Below are 23994 nucleotides of genomic sequence, written 5' to 3' on the forward strand. Positions count from 1 at the left end.
ATTTTATGCAAACCGACTGAACTGGCATTTGTCATTATGAGATGTTCTGGCAAATGAAAAAGTAGCCTACATCAGCAACCTGTGCTGACGGCGCTAAATCCAACTTGTATTGCATTAGTAATAAGCAATATGACAACGTGATTAACGTAATATTATGTTTGTTTATAAACGGAGCCACTCGCGTCTGAGTGCAAAAAAAAAACATTGACAGGCTGTGCGCAATTTAGTGCCGAGGCCGGCAACAAGGAGATCAAGTTTCATTATACAACGGCTTGGCTGAATACTCGATTCTGATTGGTCCAAGGGTGGGCATTATTTCTCAGTAAAGGGACACCTCGGCCTTTTAACAGAAAATCAATGCGCTACAAAATCCAGAATTCTAAATGTTTAAACAGCAACATTATTCTTTCGCTTTTTAATTGTTGTTATATCCCCTCAATGTCCAATTTCACAATTGATTGCAACATTGAATCACATTTGTAGTTACTGTTGCTAGCTTTAAAAATCGGAATCGTCCCTTATTTGGACAGCAGAATAGGCGTACCGCATTTAACTCATGGCTACAGAGGCATTTTCATCCGTATGTTTGTGAACGATTGCGTTTATAGTAACCGCTGTTTTGAATACAATTCAATAGTTAGCTAGCTAGCTAGCCGGGATAACAAGCATGTTGTGAGACCATTCTGACCTAAAACCAAGAATTTTAATATTGGCTACGTGACGCGAACCTATCATAAAGCTAGCTGGCATTCAAAGCCCGTTTCAGAGGGTCTTAGAAAAACACCATGTCTACACTGCGCGACCACACCATTTAAAAAAGCAAGACAGTGCTAGGGAGATTAATTTGATTGACTTGTGGTTTCATGCAGTTTTATTAAATAATGTAATGACAAAAATGACCAAAATTGACCCTAATTGTATGGTATAAAACAAGATGGAACTGTTTTTTCTTGATAGAATCATTGTTTTCATAGAATTAACGACCAGAGGTTTTTTGTTAACAACGGTGGAAATAGAAACCAACCAGAGTTTTTGAATTTTAATTTTAATTTTGAGTTTTGCTTGACAACGGTAAAGCCGCTACACTCTCATTCATGCGCTCTCATTATGTTCCACTCGGGAGCGGCTGAGTCACGTTCGGTGATTCGGTATTACCGGTCCAATCCGGTATTTGGCTTAATATGAAATCGGTTAGAAAATTTTTACATTTTACATTTTTCCAACCCTAATTACTACAGATCTAAGATGCAAAAACTAAGCAGTGTACCCAGCGTCTCCAAATCTACCCAAAATGGCTGAATTATGCATTGCTGTAGCCTAAATCACAACAAATTCACATATTTCACTACAAATCAACTGCTTTTACTGAAGCAACTCACTGTACATCATTTTCAAGTGGTAATTACAAGCTTTCTGTCAGTACAGTGGTCTAAAATAGCTAGGGGTCCAGAAACAAATCCAAAATCTGTCCAAAAAGGAATATAATGCCTTTTGACCATTGTAAAGCATATACATGAGCATGAAGGTTTAAGATGAAACATTGATATCAGATTTAAACATAATGCACAAATATTGTCACACAATGCTGCAGAGTACCTAAATGTGTAATAATGAACTATTGTATGTATTTCTATACTTTGTACTCTTGTATGTTTTTTTGTATGGGGATGGGACGATATGAAAACAAACGGTCCACCACATTTTGGCCATGTTCCAACACTGTCGTCATCACTGTTGTATGCGTCACAACGATTACACTACTATCGCTTACATTACAGTGTGAAATATCCACATTATGTAATACCACTAACCTACTTAAACACACTCAATTTCAAAAATAAGGCATATACCCGAAAGCAGTGATACTTATATAGCAATGATGTGTTCAGTAGATAGAGACAGATACGGTAAATCAATGACAGTTCTATCCGCTTCGGTTTTCTCCAGAAAACGATGTCAGATAGGTGTATCAGCAAACATATCGCTTAGCTATGCCCCGAATATTGCCCGGCAATATCGTTGACAAGGTTTCGTTAGGTGTAGCATCTTTACTGCTACCACAGAGTGAATGTGTATGTGAATGCGATAAGAAAATTGTTGGTTACGCTGACCTATAAAACGCTATTCTAAAAGCAAAATTAGTTAAGTTATACATCGTTAGAAAGCTTATGCTCTCACCTAGTGAAGACATAAATTGTCAATCGTCCAGACTGTACTAAAAAAGGGGACAACACCGTAAAGAACACGTGTGGCATTAAGCACAGCTATTTTAGAAGGTACCCAGGCATCACAAATGCGCGTATATTTCACAAACGGATTGTCAATATATTAGACCACACAGAATCAAAAGGGACATCTCTATGCGTAAAACCAATGATAAGGTTGTATATCCATACAATATTTAGTCGCAGATATTGACTGTAGAATGACATGGTATAATTTCGTAAAACGTTGTCTCGTTAAATTTGCATGAATTATTGCGATCTCACGATTTCCTGGGGGGGCTAAAAAGTGGCACCGAAACGAGGCACCGAAATTTGCGTAGTGATTTGGTCCGGTCCGTGCTGACCATACAGCAACTGGTGCCATTAAGGTACTGGTTTTCGGTACTCAACCCTAGTTAAAAGTGATAAGACTTGTATCTGAACAGATTTGCCCTGACCAGAACAACAAACATGATATAACAGGCCAATATACAGATTGCAACAGTTTTATATATACTCTGAAACACATTCATTATGTTTTTATGCGAACATTCACTTTGATGCCTTGACATCCGAGGCGACTAAATGCATTCACATTCCACAAATAACCGTTAACAACATTTATAGCACTTTTTGGTCATTTGTGTTTGTTCTAATACTGTAGCTTATTCTTCTGCCTAGTTGGCTTTGCAGAGGTTAGGTCAGAATAGTGTTCACGGTGTGAACTAAACTGTGTTTTTGGCTAGAAATAGCTGTACAAAATAAGTATTCTATCTTGTTGAACCTGTGTTTTGTAGTTGTCCATGACCACGAAATGCACTTTTTGCAGCGGCTGCCAAATAAATGTAATGTAATGTAATATAGCAGAAAACATGCACACGTCATAAAGATTTTGCTGTTGAATTGATTAATTCGACTCTCGTCATTTCCATATAATCGCAAAAGTACAAGAATAAATAGAATGAAAAATAAAAATTTTGTAATTAATACTGCAGTCGTATACCCACCGTTTGCTCTCATGTTTTAGATTCCTTCAAACTTACTGCTAGCGGAGCAGCTAAATACTTGAGTGCAGTAAAATTATGGCAGTTTGAAAACGCAAAAGGGACGATTACTAGAATTAACCTGTTATTTTACCCTAACAAAAAGTGCGGAAGGCGATTTTTCTCAGTTTGCTTTTACTGTATCCCCAAAGTAGCCTAAATTACGCAGAACTACCGCATACCTCACATAACTGTGTCAAACGTTTTGAAACAAAATCCGGATGGAAATATTCAGCAACCGAATTAAAGCGTTTGCATGTTTTGCTACGTAATATGCTGTCCGAGCACGAATGCTTAATATTTTATAAAAACAAAGAGGTGGATTACACTGTTGGGCGCAATATATTTATTTGCCTCCGGGCGGCGACGTAATGATACGTGTGGACGGGGTCTAGCAGCCAAGTTAACATTAACCGACTATCTTATATGATCTGAAAGAGTACATTGGCCAACGGTGCAAAGGTAGCTGCATAAACAGTTGATTACAGTGAATTTTAGCACATTCGTTGTAAAACACGTAGCCAAGGTAGGAAGCTATTCGCCAAACAATGAAGACGACAAACTTACCCCAGGCCTGGTTTGTCAATGCTGGTCTTCAATTAAAACTGGTTATTAACAGGTTTATTAACATGTCGATTCCAGTTGCCTTAATGAACAAATGTTTTGATATAAATTCGACTATCAATGTTTATTATTTGCTTTTTAATTCAACGATGAGAGATATAATGGTTTCACAAGGAAAACTACCTCAAACGAAGGCGCTTGCTAAGTAGCTACCCAAAAGTGAAATTTGAAGCCTTTGGGGTTTTATCAACGCTGAGAATGCTGGGATTTTCCCCAGAGGCCACTGACTAGCAAACTAGGAGGTAGAAGCTGATTGTAGAAATAATCTTCACGCACTTCATCCTATAGATGTCCTCAAATCGTCTCCATTCCAGTCATAGCTATCTAGCTATGGGATGTCCTCACCTCTGCAACGTTATTTGTCGTCGTCCGTGTGTCCATACATCTGTACTAGCTCATTCAATGTACGTTTGTAAATATATTCATATTCTTGTGTTTTTATCTGTAGGCATATGTATTGTATGCTATGTATGTCCCTATGTGCCCCCCCCCGCACCGTTTGGTGAAGCCGAAGCACTCCTTTCGTTTACATATGTGTCTGCACATTGTGTTAATGACAATAAGATTGCATTTGTCCCAGATTTCTTTTGAATCGTATGACTCTGTTCTCCAAACTGTGTAAATGTCTGATGCTTTTTCTCAGGGTATCGATTTAACATAACTGGATGCCCAAATGTATTCACTCACATTTCTCCCCTTTTGAGGCGCTAGCAATTAAAAATGCTAAGCGATGTCAAAACCTATAGCCTAACTATGAAGCTATTATATAGTCTATGCTACTGCATACTATCTTTTCTTCAACATCATTCCGATACTTTTATTTGTTTCATTCATGGGAAAGGCATACGTTTGTGGAAAGCAATGCACGCGCATTTACGCAGATACCTGCCGTTGCCTTTCACATTATTTTACATCTACCAATATGCTTTGGTTATACTTTTCTGAGTAGTAGCTGTCTATATCTCGGTTTTTCCCCCACATATGATTCGTGCAGATAACATAGAAGCGTGAGATATGCTTGTATCCACCGACATTGTGCGCATGAGAACTACAGTCTCTTTATGTGTAAATGTGTGAACATTTCCAGCCTATTTGTTGTGTGTGGCTGCTTGTCTCTGAGAATAATGTGAGGACAAGCATTGGATTGTTCATCCTGAGTCCTAATGTATATTGGCCCTGTTGTTTTAAAGACATATGAATGCAGCCATTGGCCTCCTCCTCATCTTCATCATCACACGATTGTCAATATGAGTGGGCGCTTTTCATGCAAAGTGGTCATCATTGCATGTGAATGCATGAACGCGCCCAGATCTCCGCTCCACAGGACAGCCATTCACACGTCTGGCCGCTCCGGAGGACAGGCATTCACACGTCTGGGTACCACCGCCCAGTGGCGCGCAGCGTAACTATCAAGCTATTATATAGTCTATGCTGCTGCATACCATCTTTTCTTCAACAGCATTCCGATACTATTATTTGTTGGATTGATAGGGAAGGCATAAGTTTGTAGAAGGCAATGCACGAGCATTTACGGAGACACCCGACATTGCCTTTCACTTTACTCAGTGGCTGTCATTCTGTTGCACCGTTTATACTCACTCTGTTTATACTGTACGTCCTGTCAATATTCTTCATACTGTATATACCTTTTCAAACCTTTCATATTCTATATAGGCTATATATATATAATACATATGTACATACGCTGCATTGGACTTTACTGCTTCTTTTGCACTTCAGGTGACATGCTAACTGCATTTTGTTCTCCCAGTACTTGTGCTTGGTGCAATGACAATAAAGTTGAATCTAATGTAATGTCATGTAATGATGCTGGCTACTGCCCTACTAACAAAATGTGGTTGTGGCGACGTACTATTAACGTCCTCTATTGGTCTCGAAACGTCCGCGTTACGTATCAATTTACGTAGTATTAACGTAAAAAAGACCAGCGCCCCGTCGCTGAGACGTCGCAAAACAATGTTGTGGATACGTAACAGTTACGTCCTTACAACTTTACGTTTGACAGTGTAATAGAATAACCTTACCCCGACGTTGTGATTACGTCGCCAGGCAGTCATCCGTCGTAACGTTATAGATTTACGTCGCTGACACGTTGTTTAAACTTCTTTATTACGTTATTTACCTTTCCACAACGTTGCTGATTGGTCACTTACTTACTAAACCCTGACCATACATTTAGATTTTGTGTATAAAAAAAAAGGTATATCATGGTGTTGTAATTTTGATCTCCATTCTATCCTACCAATGAAATGCCATTGCTTCTGTAATTCATATCTTCAAAATTTATTTTCAAAGATACTCAGTGCAGCAATAAAAATGTACACATATCAAGCCCAAATAGAATAGAAAGCCTTTATTGTCATTGTATAGAATACCATTGAGATCAGGTTCAAGTTACATTTCTAGGTAGGCAGTATGTGCTGAAGCAAGCATAATTATGGTACAGAAGATGAGACAAACATACAAAACTAGATACAAAAACAACATAAAAAGGGTGACTTGCACTAGTGCAATGTCTATAGTAGGTCCCCCAAAGCATACGTGCTAGTATAATATGCAGTACCTCCTCATCACCATAATCACTTCCACCACCATCATAAGCATCAACTGCAGCATATTGACAGAATATCATGACTACATCCTCCCTAGTATTTTTCTGATAAAATGATGGCATTACCATCATTACAATTTCTTGATATGTCAACAGATTGAAGTGCACAAGAATTAAATTAAAACACCCAGAACTGCTTGTCAATAAAATACGCATTGTCTTGCATTGTTGTAGTTTCAGGACAGTAATAACCATAGACCAATGATTTCAACATTATAACAGTGTTGAGTATTTTTGTCTTTTTCAAGCAGTGAACTACATTTAAGTTAGGATCCCCCACATATTAAAGTAGGATGTCTGCCGGCATTTTTAGACATTTTAAATGCTTCTTAGAATAACATTTAAGACAGTTTACCACACAAGTAAGCACAGGAAAGTTGTACTCTCAGTTCCTTGACATTTTTACAATTATCTAAAACGACAACAATGACATTTGTCCAAATGTTTATTCTGGTCCAAGAAAAGGACACATTGCGGGCTTTTACCATTGAAATACAAACACATTGTAACCACAGATAAATACACCATGATATAGTCAACTGTCATCGTGTATTAGACAATTCTATGAACAAAAATAAATTTAAGACAATGTAAGACTTTTTAAGGGCTTGTAATCACCCTTAAAGACATATCACATTCATTTTTTCATGTTACTTAATTTTCAAAAATGCTTTCCATGTTAGCTATTTAATAAGGTTATAAGAGCTCAATAGAGTCTTATTACGTACTATACAGTTCCAAATCACACTGCCCAAAATCACAGGCCTCCAGTGCATTGTTCAACTTGGAATACAGTCACTCTTGTCTCAGGCATGTCTTCAGTGGTAAAAGGCTGGACCTCGGGTTCTTCACTGGGGCAACAGTCATAAGGCCATGTGTGGGAGCTGAAAGGATGTTAAATTGGACCAAGCAAGAAAAATACATTGAGTAACACACGCAGCAGGCTAAAATCATAATTGTGTTTTGACAATGACAAACAGTCAATGAGCAAAGAGCTGTTTCCATATAATATCCATAACTACCTTTATTCTGATCTTGTACAGTAGTTTCCATTTGAGCTGTTGTGCCAAATGTAGAGAACTCTGCAAAACAAAATCAATTTAAGTCAGTATTTGGTGAAAATACAGAGAAATACTCTTGATTAATATTGATTACACAATGCACTGGCGCAAAGCCAAAGCCAATTTATTTATTTATTTAAATTGTTTAGGCCACGATTACACCATGTATAGAGTAATAATGCTAGAGGATTTGGGGGGGAAAAAGTTGACTTTTATTTCTAATGGAAATAATGTTTAGCTAAATGCTTTAAAAAGAGCGCAAAAATAGCTTTCAAAAGAGGCGCCAACAATGCTAGCTTGAAAAGGCTTGCTAGCTCCAGTTTGTCAAACACCAAAAACCAAATGAAGACCACACAACTATTTTATATCATATTTAACACCACCTTAGTTGCTACTGCCATCTAGCAAAGATTCTGACAAATTACACTTTTCATCCTCTAAATCAGTAATGTGGGAGACACATTTCCCTGGCTTTTACATTTGACACAAAACTACCGAACGTCGGAAAATTCTAATACCGAACTGTTTCTCTTTTTTTAAGTACCGAAAAAGTGCTGAAGTTTCGGAATACCGTGCAACACTACGTCAGACACATATTCCAATCCATTGCTCAGCTTAGCAGAGAATGCACATTTCAGAGTGCCCCAGAGACAGATAGAATAACACATGAATACTAAAATAATACTCAAATAATAAATACGACATTAAGAAAAAACGAAACACAAGACGAAAAATCAACGTGCGACTTGCGTGCTGCTCGCAGAGTAGCCTACCGTATTATTTATTTAGACATGCGCAAATAAGAAAATTTTAGAAAGCTTATACTCTGACCTACTGAATAAATGAATTGGCAGTCAAGCCGAATTGTACTAAAAAGGGCGACAACGCCGTAAGCAACAGGTGTGGTATTACGCACAGCTATTCTTTAAGGTAGCCGACCCAGACGTATATTTCACAAACGGATTGTCCAAGACAATATATGACCAGTCAGTCGCAAAAGGGACATCTCTACACGTAAAACCAATGGTAAGATTGTATATTTATTCAATGATATTGATAGTCCCAGATATTGACTGTAGAATGACACGGTATAATTTTTAAAAACGGTTTTCTCGTTTATTTCATTATTCAGTGAGCAGCGTTTTCACTGCTGTATTGGCATATTTTACGCCTAATCTTGATGCTACAGAATATTACATTACATTACAGGCATTTGCAGACGCTCTTATCCAGAGCGGCGGACAACGAAGTGTATAATCATAATCAGGAACAAGTGTGTCGAAAACCCTAGAGAGAAGTACCGTTCCAAGTGCAGGGAACAACCGCATAGTTCAACTTGGACCCTGTAGGTTAAACTGATTAACACTAACACAAACAAGAACAGCAACAACGCAGTCTATGCAAAAATACAAGCAATAGTTAAGATGAGTGCATTAACTAAGTCACCTACGAAATAGCTAACTAGTTACAACCCGAACCTTACAGTCAATTTAGAGATTACATTGAGAATACGATTTCTCTCAGCATAATGACGGATTTAAAGAGTAAACGAACTCACCCATTATTGTCGTCAAATGGATCCATGTCAAAGAAAAGTAATGATTCATCCTCTCAATGCTTTACCGTAGCATATTATTTATTTAGACATTGGCAGAGTACAGCATAAATTGCGTCTTTTGTGAATATTCAATGTTAGAAATTGCAGCGAGAAACTGCAGCTGTAGACACAAGATAGTCTGTTATGTTATGGTAGCAACGGAACGAAGCGGACTATATATGTATTACCGTCATTGTTTTATTATACCAGCGTGTTTTCGCGCATGTGCACAGAAACTCAGAACCTATCAATAAAATGGTTTAGCTATTTCTCAGCATAATGACAGATTCAAAGACTAAACGAACTCACCCGATACTGTCTTCAAATGGATCCATGCCAAAGAAAAGTAATTATTCATCCTCTCAGAAAGCTTTTACTAACAAACTTTTGGTAGCCTATCCTAGCATGCACTCTGGGTGGCACTGTCTTCCAAGGCTTACCCGAGGGTCAGACCGTCCCCTCACTGATAAAAACTAGACCATACGGTGTCGGATTACTTGCGTCGCCATGGATGTCGCTTGCCGTAAAGAAGTTTACTAGATGTCGTAACCGTTTAGATTTGGAGCCACAGCTCTTCCGCACCCCACCTAATAACAACGACCAAATGGCGGGCAAATAATATGGCGGACATAGGTGGTCCCAATAGCAAAGTTGTAGAGCACATTCAGATGCATCGGTCGATGAAGTTTTGTGTTGATCTGACTTATGGTGTGGGAGTTATGACCTTTTAAACATGACCCTTTGTTATAGCGCCACCATCTGGCCGACATAGGTGATTTTTAGTGCCTGAGTAGTGGGGGGCCATAGGACCCCAACTACCAAATTTGGTTAGTCTACAACTTATGGTTTCTGAGCCTGAGACATTTTAGCAGAGAAAGCTTCCACACCCCAAGGAAAAGTCAAAATGGCGGCCATAGGTGTTGTAGAGCACGTTCAGATGCATAGGTCGATGAAGTTTTGTGTTGATCTAACTCATGGTGTGGGAGTTATGGCCTTTTACGCAAAACCCTTTGTTATAACGCCACCATCTAGGATTATTAGGGGTCCACCAGCTTCGCTGCTTGGACCCCTAATAATCCTAACAGATACAATAGGGTTCCACCAGCTTCGCTGCTTGGACCCCTAATAATAATAATAATCCTAACAGATACAATAGGGTTCCACCAGCTTCGCTGCTTGGACCCCTAATAATAATCCTAACAGATACAATAGGGTTCCACCAGCTTTGCTGCTTGGACCCCTAATAATCCTAACAGATACAATAGGGTTCCACCAGCTTCGCTGCTTGGACCCCTAATAATCCTAACAGGTACAATAGGGTTCCACCAGCTTCGCTGCTTGGACCCCTAATAATAATAATCCTAACAGATAAAATTGGGTTCCACCAGCTTCGCTGCTTGGACCCCTAATAATAATAATCCTAACAGATACAATAGGGTTCCACCAACTTCGCTGCTTGGACCCATAATAATAATCCTAACAGATACAATAGGGTTCCACCAGCTTCGCTGCTTTGACCCTTAATAATCCTAACAAATACAATAGGGTTCCAGCAGCTTCGCTGCTTGGACCTCTATACATAATCCTAATAGATCCAATAGGGTTCCACCAGCTTCACTGCTTGGACCCCTAATAATAATAATCCTAACAGATACAATAGGGTTCCACCAACTTCGCTGCTTGGACCCATAATAATAATCCTAACAGATACAATAGGGTTCCACCAGCTTCGCTGCTTGGACCCCTAATAAGATCTTTGTCCACATAGAACAAATCTTTGAGGTTTAATTTAAATGCATTAAAAATGGCTGCAAAAATAAAAGTGTTCCATTTATATTTTTGCTCAGTGTAAAAAAATAAAATTGTGACTGGTCTGCACTTGTCCCTGTAACTATAAGTAGGGAGGTCGAATGTTCTGCTCGCAATGTACTCCCAGTGGGCGTTCCACACACAAACATAAAACAAAATTGGCATTTGGGCTCACTTTAATAGGTCATTGAACACAAAGAAATATACAAAATTAGAGTAGATAAAGCCATTCAATTCTTTCAAAAGTGCACTGACAGTTCATTAATGTTACTTTTTTACTTTTTACATCTGAAATTATTATTATTAGCAGTGCCTACTCTTAACGCTTCACCAAAATCAATGGGGTCATAAGAAATCTAACCACTTCCCATACCAAAAAGAAATATATTGGCATATGTTTCCATATATCCATAATATATGTGCACTATATGAAAGTATATGTTCATTCCTGTTCAAATATATTTCTTATATTCAGAATATACAGAACATATATTTGAATATATGCTGAAAATATGTCACAGTATATTTTGGTTAGAAATATATGGACAAGAATATATGCATAAATATATGTCACAGTACATTTTGGTTAAGAAATACACTCACCGGCCACTTCATCAGGTACTTGCTAGTACCGGGTGTGGTCTTCTGCTGCTGTTACCCATCTGCTTCAAGGTTTGACGTGTTGTGCATTCAGAGATGCTCTTCTGCATACCTTGTTTGTAACAAGTGGCTATTTGAGTTACTGTTGCCTTTCTATCAGCTCAAACCAGTCTGGCCATTCTCCTCTGACCTTTGCCATCAACAAGGCATTTTCACCCAGAGAACTGCCCCTCACTGGATATTTTCTCTTTTTCGGACCATTCTCTGTAAACCCTAGAGATGGTTGTGCATGAAAATCTGAGTAGATCAGCAGTTTCCGAAATACTCAAACCAGCCCGACCATGCCACGTTCAAAGTCACTTAAATCACCTTTCTTCCCCATTCTGATGCTTGGTTTGAACTTCAGCAGATCGTCTTGACCATGTCTACATGCCTAAATGCACTGAGTTGCTGCCAAGTGATTGGCATGAGATATTTGTGTTAACAAGCAGTTGAACAGTTGTACCTAATGAAGTGGCCGGTGAGTGTATATGGACAAAAATATGCAATGGTTCAATTAGCCTACACTCCTAGCTATGAAATGTACACTAAAATGAATGTATGTGGCATGTTTTGGCCAAGTACTTGTGCTTGAATAGCTATTGTCTATTTGATTCTGTGGGTCAAGGAAACCCCGGACATCCTTATGGAAGTTAGGTCCCCTGCAAATGAGGAATAGTTAAGTTTCACTAATTTATCACAATGGCAGACAATTAAGAATCCATTCTAATCATAGGTTTCACTACGCACCTGCGTACAGTTATAATCATATCTAATTAAAATTTTCTTATATGGGGTTCCTGGGACAAAATCTCAAACCTTGACATTAAATATTTTTTATGATCGATATACAACATGGTTTAAAAAGAATATTATATACAGATTGTCTTCACAATCATTATAATAGTCAGAAAACATATATGGAAATATATTTAAACAAAATATATTTAATGTGCCATTTTAAATATTTACATATATTGTTAAAATATATGTTAAAAATACATATACATATATTTATTTTCGGTATGGCTCTTGCCAGCTGTCCACGCCCCTATTGTTAAACAAGCACTGCGTTAGATACACTCTCGTCGAAGTGAATCGTTTCGAAAGCCATTAACGTTACCCTTCTATGGAACTGAGTGTGTGCTCTTGACTTTTTTTTTTTTTTTAACCCCAAATGAAGATGGCGGTGCAGGAATCAGCCGCTCAACTCTCGATGGCACTGAAGGTCCAAGAATATCCAACTCTAAAGGTGTGGTACATGTTTCCAAGCGATTGGAATGATCGATTAAGCAATCATGGTATATCGGTCAAATTACTGTATAAACGTTACCGACTGCACATCTTATAATGGTCGGCAAATGCTGTCTTCACAGTACGACACAACCAAAACGCTTACTTGCTAACGTAGCCCAGCTAACGTTGAATAGCTAGCGAAATAGAGATTAGTCCGCTTTATGTTTCAGCTGCATTGGCTATTTTGCTAGACTAGTTAGGCTAACTTTGGACAAAGTGCTATTTTCCTCCAATTCCTCACAGGTTTGTAAGCTTCAAGCTTGAGCTGTAACGTTCGCTAACAATGTTAATGGTGTGTTACACTATCTAGCTTCATACCTAGCTGGCTAACAGCAAGAGCTAGTTAAGTTACGGTATGGCTAGCGGTCCTGTGGCATCTGTAGCGTTCATTTTACAGCTATTGAGCATTAAGACGAGAATGTAACTAGTTCTAGCTAAATATAGCTTGCAAGCTAATTCCAAAATGTAATTTTTTTCCGTAGTGGGAAGAGAAAATATTTAGGTACCCTCTCTGTCTAAATGTATTACTTCAAACGTTAATGTTAGGTCTACCTACTTAGCTCGTCGTCTATGTAATAACATGCTGGTACAAGCGAGACTATCTAGATAGCTGGCGTTAGCTATTGAACTTTATTGAACTGACAGTTGACAGTTCAGCTAACTCGAGTGTATTCACCTCATCCTATATTTAGTGATCTGGGCAGCTTCTGTCGTGTGGACCTTTACTACTAAAACCGAACTTCGTGCGTTAACTTGCTAGCTCAACTGTGTACTGAAGTAACTAGCTATATGACAAGGCCTTGTTATTCTTTTTGGCAGCTAAACGAAATGAGAAATAATAGATGCAGGGATGCAGCGCCGCCGTAGAATGCAAATGTAACTGGATGCTGGCTAGCTTGCAAGCTAAACACACTACTACTTTTCCAGTGTCAGCTAGCTAGATACCTAGCTAACTAGCTAGGCTAGTAAACAACCAGCTAGTTAAGGCTTTAGGTTGGTAGCTCGTTTCCCATTCAGGTCAGCAGAGTATATCGTATATTTATATTCTGCAGTGCTATGTTATGTAACACAGCTAGCTTGTTATTCTTAAAAAGACCATTCTAAACTTTGAGCACATAGCTAGCAAATTAAATTAATATCGTCCGCTTGTTCGAATGGAACTTTCAGTTAATGTAGCAGTTAGCTCCTCCTGGTCAATTTGCTAAATCGCATCGTTAGACATTTAATATTCTAAACATTATCGATTTCTTTTCAGGACTAATATAACGGGGTATTCAACATGAAAAAAAAAAGCTTTACGACGCTTAAGTTAGCTCCCGATTCGCAGCTCACGATTCCGAAATACCGGTCCACCTTAAATGGGTTGCGTTATATGATTGGATGGTTTCGCGGTTTTCCTTACGAGTTTGCAAAAGCTATAATTTGCTTCTGAAAGTGAGATACGGCTCAAGAGAGAAATTGAGCAAAGGTCGTAATATGAAATTAGTTTTTATGCCTCAGCGACGGCGCAATTGGGCTAGGATGTAAATCAGGACCCCTTCTCCCATGAACAAGTATCAAAAGTTTGAGACCTTTTGAATTTACTAAGAAATTCCAAATCAAATTTTCACATTTCTCACTTAGCCTGTACTGAATTACATAGAAGGTTTGAAGTGGGATAATTCAAAAACGCTACAGCAAAATTTCACAGTAATGGGGTAGAATGTAGATCCCTTCTATCATGAACAAGTATCAGAAGTTTGAGACCTTCTACATAACTGGAGATATTTATATCCAAAATGTTATTTTTTTATATTAGCTTGTATTGGATAACATAGAATGTTTGAAGCGAGATTATTCAAAAACGCTACAGTAAAATTTCACAGAAATGGGGTAGGATGTAGATCAGGACCCAGAAGTCAGAAGTTTGAGACCTTTTAAATTTCAGCCTGCATTGGATTACATATTTGGGGTGGGATTATTTGAAAACGCTTCAGGAATATTTCACCCAAATCAGGTCAGTACTATTTCAGGACCCCTTCTGTCATAATTGAATGTCAAATTTTGAGACTTGTAAATTTTGAGGAGAAACGGCCATCTGATATGTGATATGGGGCGACATAGCTCAGGAGGTAAGACCGATTGTCTGGCAGTCGGAGGGTTGCCGGTTCAAACCCCGCCCTGGGCGTGTCGAAGTGTCCCTGAGCAAGACACCTAACCCCTAATTGCTCTGATGAATGCGAGGCATCAATTGTAAAGCGCTTTGGATAAAAGCGCTATATAAATGCAGTCCATATGTCAATTTTTCAATAGGATTTTGTTACTGTATGTGTTTATATAGACAGTTTGGAGTTTTATTTGCATATGGTGTTGTGATATTTCATCCACATCATTTCAGATGTACATTACTTTCTGTTCTCTCATACACACGTGATGCAATGTTGAGAGTATTAGATTTATAGGAGAGGAGAAAACAAAATGCGTGACACTTGGGTATCGGATCTTTCCATTTACAGTCTTAAAAGACGTGTGAAGTGAACGTAATATAATAAAAAAACTAGAAGAGTGCACTCAGTAGAGTGCAGATCTCCGCCAGGCGTGTTAGCTTTGCTGATGCAACAATAGAGGCTACACAATCAATGCAACCAGAAAAATGCCCTATTCGCACGGGACTAGTATTACTTGGGGACCTCTAGTAACTTGTAATAATTGTGGAGGTCGTCTGTGATCTTAATCCCATGCGAATCTGTCATGTCCGTAATTTGTAAAGTAAAAATTCCACCGCAAATTACCTACCATATTTCGCCAAACACAGAGGTCATGTGATAATATTAGTCCCGTGCGAATCGGCATCTCGGTGATTTGGGGTCGTATTTTACTGTTACGCAGAGCAGAGCCTTGACATTTTCAATCATATCCGGGGGGATAATGTCAGTAAATTCATAGACATATATACATAGACGCCGCATTGGCCTTTGGATTGTATGTCAACGTCGCTGCCATATTGGACCAGGCAAGACTGGCCTGAAAACAAATAGCCTACAAGTAAACGGGGGAGCTGCGGTTTCTCTGGATAAAAAGTACTGTAACGTTTACATTTCTCAACCGATTTCAATTAGTCGTTTTTATATTCAATGGTTTATGATCTACGTGGAGTACAAAAAAAGTATTAGGCTATCTCCGGTTACTTAGAATCTCGATAGTTAGGCTATAATCGCTGCTAGACGTTCAAGACAGGAGTGTGTACATTAGGTTTACATGAACTGAATTACTTACGTGGTGGAAAATAATCCATTGTCATAAGGAATTGCCACAGTTAATTTTAACCTGGCAAGCTGGCTAGAAAGTAATAAATGCATTGCTATCTAACTTGAGTAGGACTGTAAGCACCTTGATTGTAAAGCTAGCTTTGCTTGTTACCTACCTAAACACTCCTCTCTTGAGCGTCCAGCAGTGATTATAGCCTAACTATCGAGATTCTAAGTAACTGGAGATAAAACTTTTTTTGTACTCCACGTAGATCATAAACGCTTGAATATAAAAATGACTCATTGAAATCGATTGAGAAATGTAAACGTTATAGTGATTTTTATCCAGAAAAGCCGCAGCTCCCCCTTTTACTTCTATTTGTTTTCAGGCCAGTCTTGCCTGGTCCAATATGACGGCGACGTTGACATATCTCAGCAACAGGCCAAAGCAGTCAAGGCGGCGTCTAAATTCGAGTAAAATTCAGACTTCGCTTATCCCGTGGCAATGCGCTGCACGAAACACAGATGTGGGGGGAGTAATTTCTAAATCACATGAGGTCCCCAGGTAATACTAGTCCCGTGCGAATAGGGCTAAAAACAGTATTACAAGTTTTGACCATGTGCCACTGAAAATCCCAAAAACGCAGATTCAGTGAAGTAACGCTAAAGGTGGTGACATGTTAGCTAATTTCATTCATATCAGCCACGATGTGTTAGACAGAGCTAATGTTGACATTATAGTCTGGCACTTTCGTTTAAAATCTGGACAGGAACAATTCCAAAAGACCAGTGATGTAAAATATCAATTTAAACGTGAAAATGCCAACTAAATAATTGGCACAGATTTAAACATTAACGTACCCTGTTTGTTGGTGGACTATTTTGTTGGCATTTTAATGTTGAAATTGACATTTTATATCGCTGGTCTTTCATTCCAAACAGAAGCAGTTGTTGATCACTTGCCGCCCCTACTCCCCTGATCACTCCCCTGGTTAGAAGGAGTGAGGAGTTAGCACTCAATGTATTTGAATGGGCAATGATGGAAATAAATTCAAATAAAATACTTGTCGTTGACTGATTTGCAAAATATTCAAGAATTCAGGTCCTTGGCCTGCTGTCAACATGCACAGCAAGTATTAGGCTGATCGGCCCAGTAGTATGCAAGATTAGCTGCGGACAGATACACAAATATGCGCGCGCGCACACGCACACGCACACACGCGACCAAACACATAATCCCCTCCAGGCTCTCGCCTGGCGAAGATAATAATTACAAAAAACTAATTTCACATTACCACCTTTGTTCAGTTTCTCTCTTGAGTCGTATCTCACTTTTAGAAGCAAATCATAGCCTTTGCAAACACGTAAGGAAGACCATGAAACCATCCAGTCATATAACGCAACCGATTTAAGGTGAACCGGAATTTTCAAATTGGGAGCTGCGAATCGGGAGCCAACTTCAGCATCGTCAAAGCTTTACTGGTGTACAAAACCCTGGAGGCTAATGTTTGGACAGGTTTGGAACAGGTTTGGAACAAGCCAGGTGTAGGCGACCCATCATGGTTTAGAACAAATCGTGTTCTGGGTGAAAATAATTCTGCTCCCCAGATAATTGACATCAAAACGTGTATTGCCTATTCCAGTTTTTCTTAATGTAAAAGGGAAAGTGACACATAATTCACATTTGTTACTTATACTATATTACACCACATGACAGATTTTTTCCAAAATAATGTAACATTTTGTTTTTGCGGTCAGAATTTTCAGTTGGCTTGGGAATTAAAAGAAAATTCACCTAATGGAAACAAATTGATTTGCACAGAGCTATGAGAATTTCAATAAGCCAGGATGCATTCTTGTGGTCTCCTTGTGACATTACCGGTCAGCCCACACTCTTGCATTTGAAGTGTTCATTGTCGCAACAAGATAAAGATACAGGAGCATACCGTCAGATTTCTAAATCTAGAAATAAAAACAATTTCTGTTGATGTTACATAAGTCTCTGTAATTTCTAAACCCAAGTGCTGGAGGTCTGACATGGCCTGTCCGCTCTACATGGATGTTCACTTCAGATTTACTTCTGAGTGTCAGCTCACTAAACGGTTGCACTGCTGATTGGTTAAAATGTAAATGGAATGTTGTTTACACAATATACACTACATTTCCAAAAGTATGTGGACATCTGAACATCACACCCATGTGTACTTGTTGAGCATCTCATTCCAAAATCATGGGCGACAATATCGAGCTGGACCACCACTCGTGTGGGAAGGCTTTCCAGTAGATTTCGGACCATGGCTGCGAGGATTCCCTTCCATTCCACAAGAGAGTTAGTCAGGTTGAGCACTCATGTTGGCCGTTTCAGTTCATTCACAATCGTCATTCCAATTCATGCCGAAGGTGTTTAATGGGTGGAGGTCAGTGCTCTGTGCAGGTCAGTAAAGTTCCTCCGCACCAAACTCAACATACCATTTCTTTATGGACCTTGCTTTGTGTATGGGGGCATGTCATGCTGAAACAGGAAATGGCCTTCCCCAAACTGTTGCCACAAAGTTCGCAGTGCACAGTTCTTAGGAATGTAATTTTATACTGTAGCATTAAAATGTCCCTTCACTGGAACTAATGGGTTTAGCCCAAACCACAAAAAACAGCCCCTATTATTCCTCCTTCACCAAACTTTACAGTTGGCATTATTCTGAGCAGTACAGTTGGCAATATGCATTCTGCCAAACCCAGACTCGTCAGTCAGTACTATTCGACAGATAGTAAAGCGTGATTCTGAGCTATTGTTGCTCCGATACATTTCCGCTTCACAACAACAGCATTTGCAATTGAGGCGGCTCTAACAGGGCCTGTTAGTGATGGGCAGGGGTTAAATTGGGGGTGGACCTTTGGTAAATAAATAAATAATTTTGACCGACTGTTTTACAAATAACTATGACAATCCAGTCCATTTTTCATATGCTCCAGTCCATGTGTTCCCTCTAGCCAGTTACCCCAGTTGCTCAACCAATCAAAAAAAAAAAAACTCAGGAGGAACAGTCGTTTATATAGACAGGCACAGAAAGAAAAATATCGGTGATTGTCTTGATTGTTTGGAAGCGGACGCGGTAGGTAGCTAATTTCATTAACATTTTTTATCTATGCAACATTTTAAATCAGCAGGTTGCTGGTCAGCAGCTAAGTTAGGATTGAATATTTCCCACATACATAACGTTTTATTCAGCGGCGACTGGTGAGCTGAAAATTGGTGGGCCGCAAAACTTTCCTTTAAACTAATTATTGATCTCAACCTGTTTTCATTTATAATTTTTCCTTTATTATCAAGCGTGCCAATGATCGGACTAATCAAATGGCAAGTAGCCGAACACAGCGTCTTCATACCGTGTTAGGGGGATTAAATCATAAATTCAATTTATCCGTTAAAAATCAGTTTTAATCACTAAGTAGTCTACACTTAACAAACAAGATACACCAGTCTGTTATCTACCATGTTAGCTTTCAGAATAATCAGCAAAAACAAAACCTGCACTTCAATTTTGTTTACAATCTACGCATTGCAGATATTTGCCATGAATTCGAGTGCAGAGAAAGAAGTGCATGTATCCAAAAATAATGTTGATTAAAAATGTGCACAATTTCGTACTGCAAATGAAAATAAATGTAGGCTATACGGCCTAGGCTACTCGCTAAAACTGCCTATTTGGGGAGAGCTGGCTATATATGATAGTATTGCTATTGAGTAGCCTATTTTGTGGATGAATTGCATTGATACTCAAGGAAAATCAGGGGAAGATTCCGCCACTGCTTAGTGATTAAAACGGATTTTTCTAAATCGCATTTATCATTTAATATCCCTAACACAATGCGAAGAAGCTGTGTGTCCCTTTCCAATTGCTTAGTCAGATTGCTTGCACGCTTGTTAATCACTGAAAATGAATTAAAACAGTTTGAGATCAATGATTAGTTTAAAGGAAAGTTTTGTGCATAACCAATTTTCAGCTCACCAGTTGCCGCTGGTTTTATTTTGTTTCAATTCGACAGTTTAGAGAAAGATTGATAAAAGAGGAAGAAAGGGAGGACAAAAGAGGAGGATGACTGATTATTTTCGTCAGTAAAGGAATTCTCAGCATTAATGACACTCAATAAACTTGAAATATTTTATGTAAAAGCCTGCATCAATAGTATACATTCTTTTTAAAACATTGTTTTCCTTAATTACAATTATGTGCACAATACATTAAAGATACAACTATTTTGAGCTGAGACATTCAATGGTTTGTACCTTTTTTCACCCACCTCTCACCGGATCTTTTTTCACCCACCTCCCAAATCCCAGTTTAACCCCTGGCGATGGGTCTGGCTTACATAGCCAAAACCACTAATTAGAAGGGGTGTCCACATACTTTTGGAAATGTAGTGTACATGATCTCCAAATGACCAATGACATGTAGTGGGCAGTATGAAAATGTTACGTTCAGGAACAAAAATAAAGAAATAAGAAATAAAGAAATAAAGAAAACATTTCAAAATCTAGCATATATATACTTATATATACTCACACACACACACACACAAATATATATATAGCCTATGTGTGTGTGTGTGTGTGTGTAAGTATATATAAGTATATATATGCTTTTGCCCCTTTATGTTTAAAATGTATGATTTGGTTTTACTGGGTCTTTTTGCTGCTGTGGTTGGGAGGATCACAACTGCCATTGTAAAGATGGAATATTAGGCAAATTTTCTGAAGTTCAGCATTGCTTGTGCTAGTGCAAGCACCAGAGATGGTATTCAAAGCCAGTTGATTTGTGTTAAGTTAAGCTCTTTAAGATGCCTAGAGTAGTGACTGCATTACTTTAAGAGGGAGTGCTTGTTGATGAGAATTTCCTTTTCTCAAAAACATGGCTATGAGAGGACAGAATGCCACCAGGGGCTATGTGTCAGTTAGCGGTGCTAGAGATGACTGTTGAAAGTCTGTTGAAAAATATACAAGCTCAAGGGGAATGGATTTAATACTCAGAGCACTTCCTAAGTTCTGCTCACTGGGACAGGCATCTGAATTTGAATGCTGTTATGCACACTTACTATAAGGACAACCCATGTTTACAAAGTTGGTTCTCATGTAAACTTCTCCAAACACAGTGCATTATTTTCCTGCTTAACTTTAACAGTAGATTCAATTTCCTGTCACGCAGGTTACATGTCGCTGAAAGACGCTGTCACGTCAGTGTTGATCTGTCACATTTGAATATGAGTTATGGCCAGATCACTGAGAGAAGAGAAGTATCTGTCTTATGCTGTGTAGGTGTCAATTATAATCTTTCAGAACTACACCAAGTGTTCTTTGGGACTGGTTCGCATTCAGTTGTTTCTGCCCCTGCTACTGGGCTGTTTTTGTCTCACTGGTGCGGTCAGACAGCTGTTCACATTCCTATGGTGGCTAAGAACATGAAAACACTACTGCATGCTTTGTGGATCCCCTCATAATTGGCACTTTCTCCGGCAGATGTGTCAGGCAGATGGTGGCGAGGACCCAAATTCCTGGAAACCCCCTCCCGCTCTGTCAATGCTGAGCTCTGGAATGAATGAGTTTACTCTGTAGTCAAAGCTTAGTTTTTTGGTTGAGTTGTTTTTACCGTTTTGTCCTCTCTGCTTTCCAATCTTGCATCAGGGTAAAATCATCTGGAGTGCAGACAATGGTGCTGTTGCCCTTCTACTGGCATCAGGAAAGCAGGAAGTGAGCGTCCGTAATGGTAGTGCAACAGGAATGCTGTTCGCATCAGCTCCAGCCTCACTCTGGGTATGGTCAAACGGGATGATATCCAGCAGCTTGAGTCTTTGCCAGTTGTTGCCCCTGTTTAGACCTACAGTATTAATGCTTGTATTGGTAAAAGTATGATATGGGAGCTGTCTTTTTGTCCTCAAAGCCGGTCATGGAGTCAGAGGCAGTTGAGGGACGGTACTGCTCAGAGGCATGTTTTCTCCACAGCAAAATGTATGGGAGTGGGGCATGGAACTTGCAGCAGTCGTGCAGTAACAGAACAGAGACCAAGACCAAAGCAGCTAACCCTTTACTTAACGGGGAATTTCACTTCATAACACTTCTGGGGTCATTTTCACACCTACCTGGGCTTTTGTGTGTACCCCAGACAGTTTTTAGGTTGCTTGCTTCAATATTTAGATATTTAGATATACCCGTGTAAGCAAACCCCCCCCCCAATCCAATAGAAGACCATTCAACATCAAACTCCACGTTAGACTCATTGTAAACGCATGTCCCTGCTTCTCATGACTGATATTGTCCTTCTAATGAATATGTCGCCCTTCATTTTTTGATTAGTTATTTCATTTTAAATGTCTAACGTTAGAAACGCCTATTTTTTTAGCGCAAGTCCACATAGTAGTACAGTTTCCAGTTTTTTCTTCTTCTTCGATTTCGTTTTGCGGCAAAATCGAGAAGAAGCGAAGCAAAACATTCCGTTAACTTACTGTTGAAATCGAACAAACTAACGTCTGCTAGCTTTTGTTTGATGCGATATCGGTGTAATAATGAGGTGCATTGTACCCGGTTGTTATAATGCCCCTGTTAAACTTGCCTTGAAAGCACATTTTCATAGTTTTCTACGCGATGCAACTTTGTGCCAGACATGGCTGGATGTAATCAGACACCCCAACATAACAGCCGAGAAAGTTTGCAAACGAGGACTAAGGTTATGCAGCGACCACTTTGAAGCCACCGACTACCAAGGCGACCGTCTGAAGCCTGGAGCTGTACCCACCGTTTTCCCATCTTTGGTTGAACCACTCGAGGTAGGTACTGTTAGGATATTTTGCCCTTATTCGTGGAGTCAAAAGGCAGGACGGTGAAGAACACGCTGACATAGTTTCCTCAGAGGATTTGATGTTTAATTCAATGCGCAAGGGAGAGACAGACCCAGCACATTCGGGCGCTGCGCTGAGAGAATCTCTGCCGATCACGCTGTGTGGTGTCTGGATATACAGTTTGCAGTCATGCATATCAAAAGGTTCAGTTAAGTGGCGGGCCGGAGACAAATGGTCTTGTCCCTTCCTGGGGACCCTCGCAGCCATTTAGCATAGGAATGTGACATCCTTGCTGCAGACACTAGAGGTGTTATACTGAGACACACTACAGAGGGGCTAGACACAGAGGCATGCAAACTACAGACACAGGAATGGCAGAAACGGAAGCACAATACACTACATATAATATATATATATATATGTATACTAAATAAAACTGGGAACCTATCAGTACTAAGCGGGCTGGCTAACATTATCGTGTCTGCCAGTGATACATAGGATGTCTACGGTAACAGTTAGACAGCTTGCTGGCTGTTGTTATAGGGTTGCCACCATCCATTTATTTCGTCCTCAGACATTTTCGGTTTCGCTAACTAGTAGTAATACAACACTATTTCTACAACCAACCTAATGTTATTGTCTGCAGCAGGTACGCCCACATCAGAAGTCGCGCAATGATATGCATACTCACGTTTGACACTAAACTGCCTGGGTGTACTTCCTGCATTTGTAGAGGAAAGCAACAAAACAGCGTAAAATATTAACATAATGAAATAAGTAATTGAGAAATGAAGGGCAACACATTCATTAGAAGGACAATATCAGTCATGAGAAGCAGGGACGTGTTTTTAAAATGAGTCTAACGTGGAGTTTGATGTTGAATAGGCTTCTATTAGATGGGGGGGGGGGTTGCTTACACGGGTATATCTAAATATCTAAATATTGAAGCAAGCAACCTAAAAACTGTGTGGGTTGCACACAAAAGCCTGGGTAGGTGTGAAAATGACCCCAGAAGTGTTGTAAAGTGAAATTCC

At 39.3% G+C, this 23994-nt stretch overlaps 1 protein-coding gene and 1 long non-coding RNA gene across 10 annotated transcripts in view; one reads left to right on the forward strand and one right to left on the reverse strand.

The window, feature by feature from the left end:
- Positions 1–6230: 6230 nt before the first annotated feature.
- LOC135259588 (uncharacterized) lies at positions 6231–12684 on the reverse strand. The gene is made up of 3 exons (XR_010331333.1): positions 11574–12684; positions 7526–7585; positions 6231–7387 (listed from the first exon to the last, which is right to left on the reverse strand). It is a non-coding gene; the product is annotated as an uncharacterized LOC135259588 (long non-coding RNA).
- A 32-nt stretch (positions 12685–12716) lies between these two features.
- The window catches only part of LOC135259585 (E3 ubiquitin-protein transferase MAEA), a 65459-nt gene continuing 54181 nt past the window's right edge, over positions 12717–23994 (forward strand). For 2 of the 9 annotated variants that reach the window (XM_064344117.1, XM_064344118.1), the window contains exon 1: positions 12717–12861. In XM_064344117.1, the coding sequence (XP_064200187.1) occupies positions 12787–12861 (75 nt within the window). In that variant the 5' untranslated portion in view covers positions 12717–12786. Of the gene's footprint in view, positions 12862–13022; positions 13149–14832; positions 14902–22538; positions 22949–23994 lie in introns of those variants that run through there. The other 7 variants (XM_064344115.1, XM_064344121.1, XM_064344113.1 and 4 more) reach the window with 7 other exon arrangements.

Source organism: Anguilla rostrata, chromosome 7 (assembly GCF_018555375.3).
Source record: "Anguilla rostrata isolate EN2019 chromosome 7, ASM1855537v3, whole genome shotgun sequence".
In the NCBI taxonomy this organism is placed as follows: Eukaryota; Metazoa; Chordata; class Actinopteri; order Anguilliformes; family Anguillidae; genus Anguilla; species Anguilla rostrata.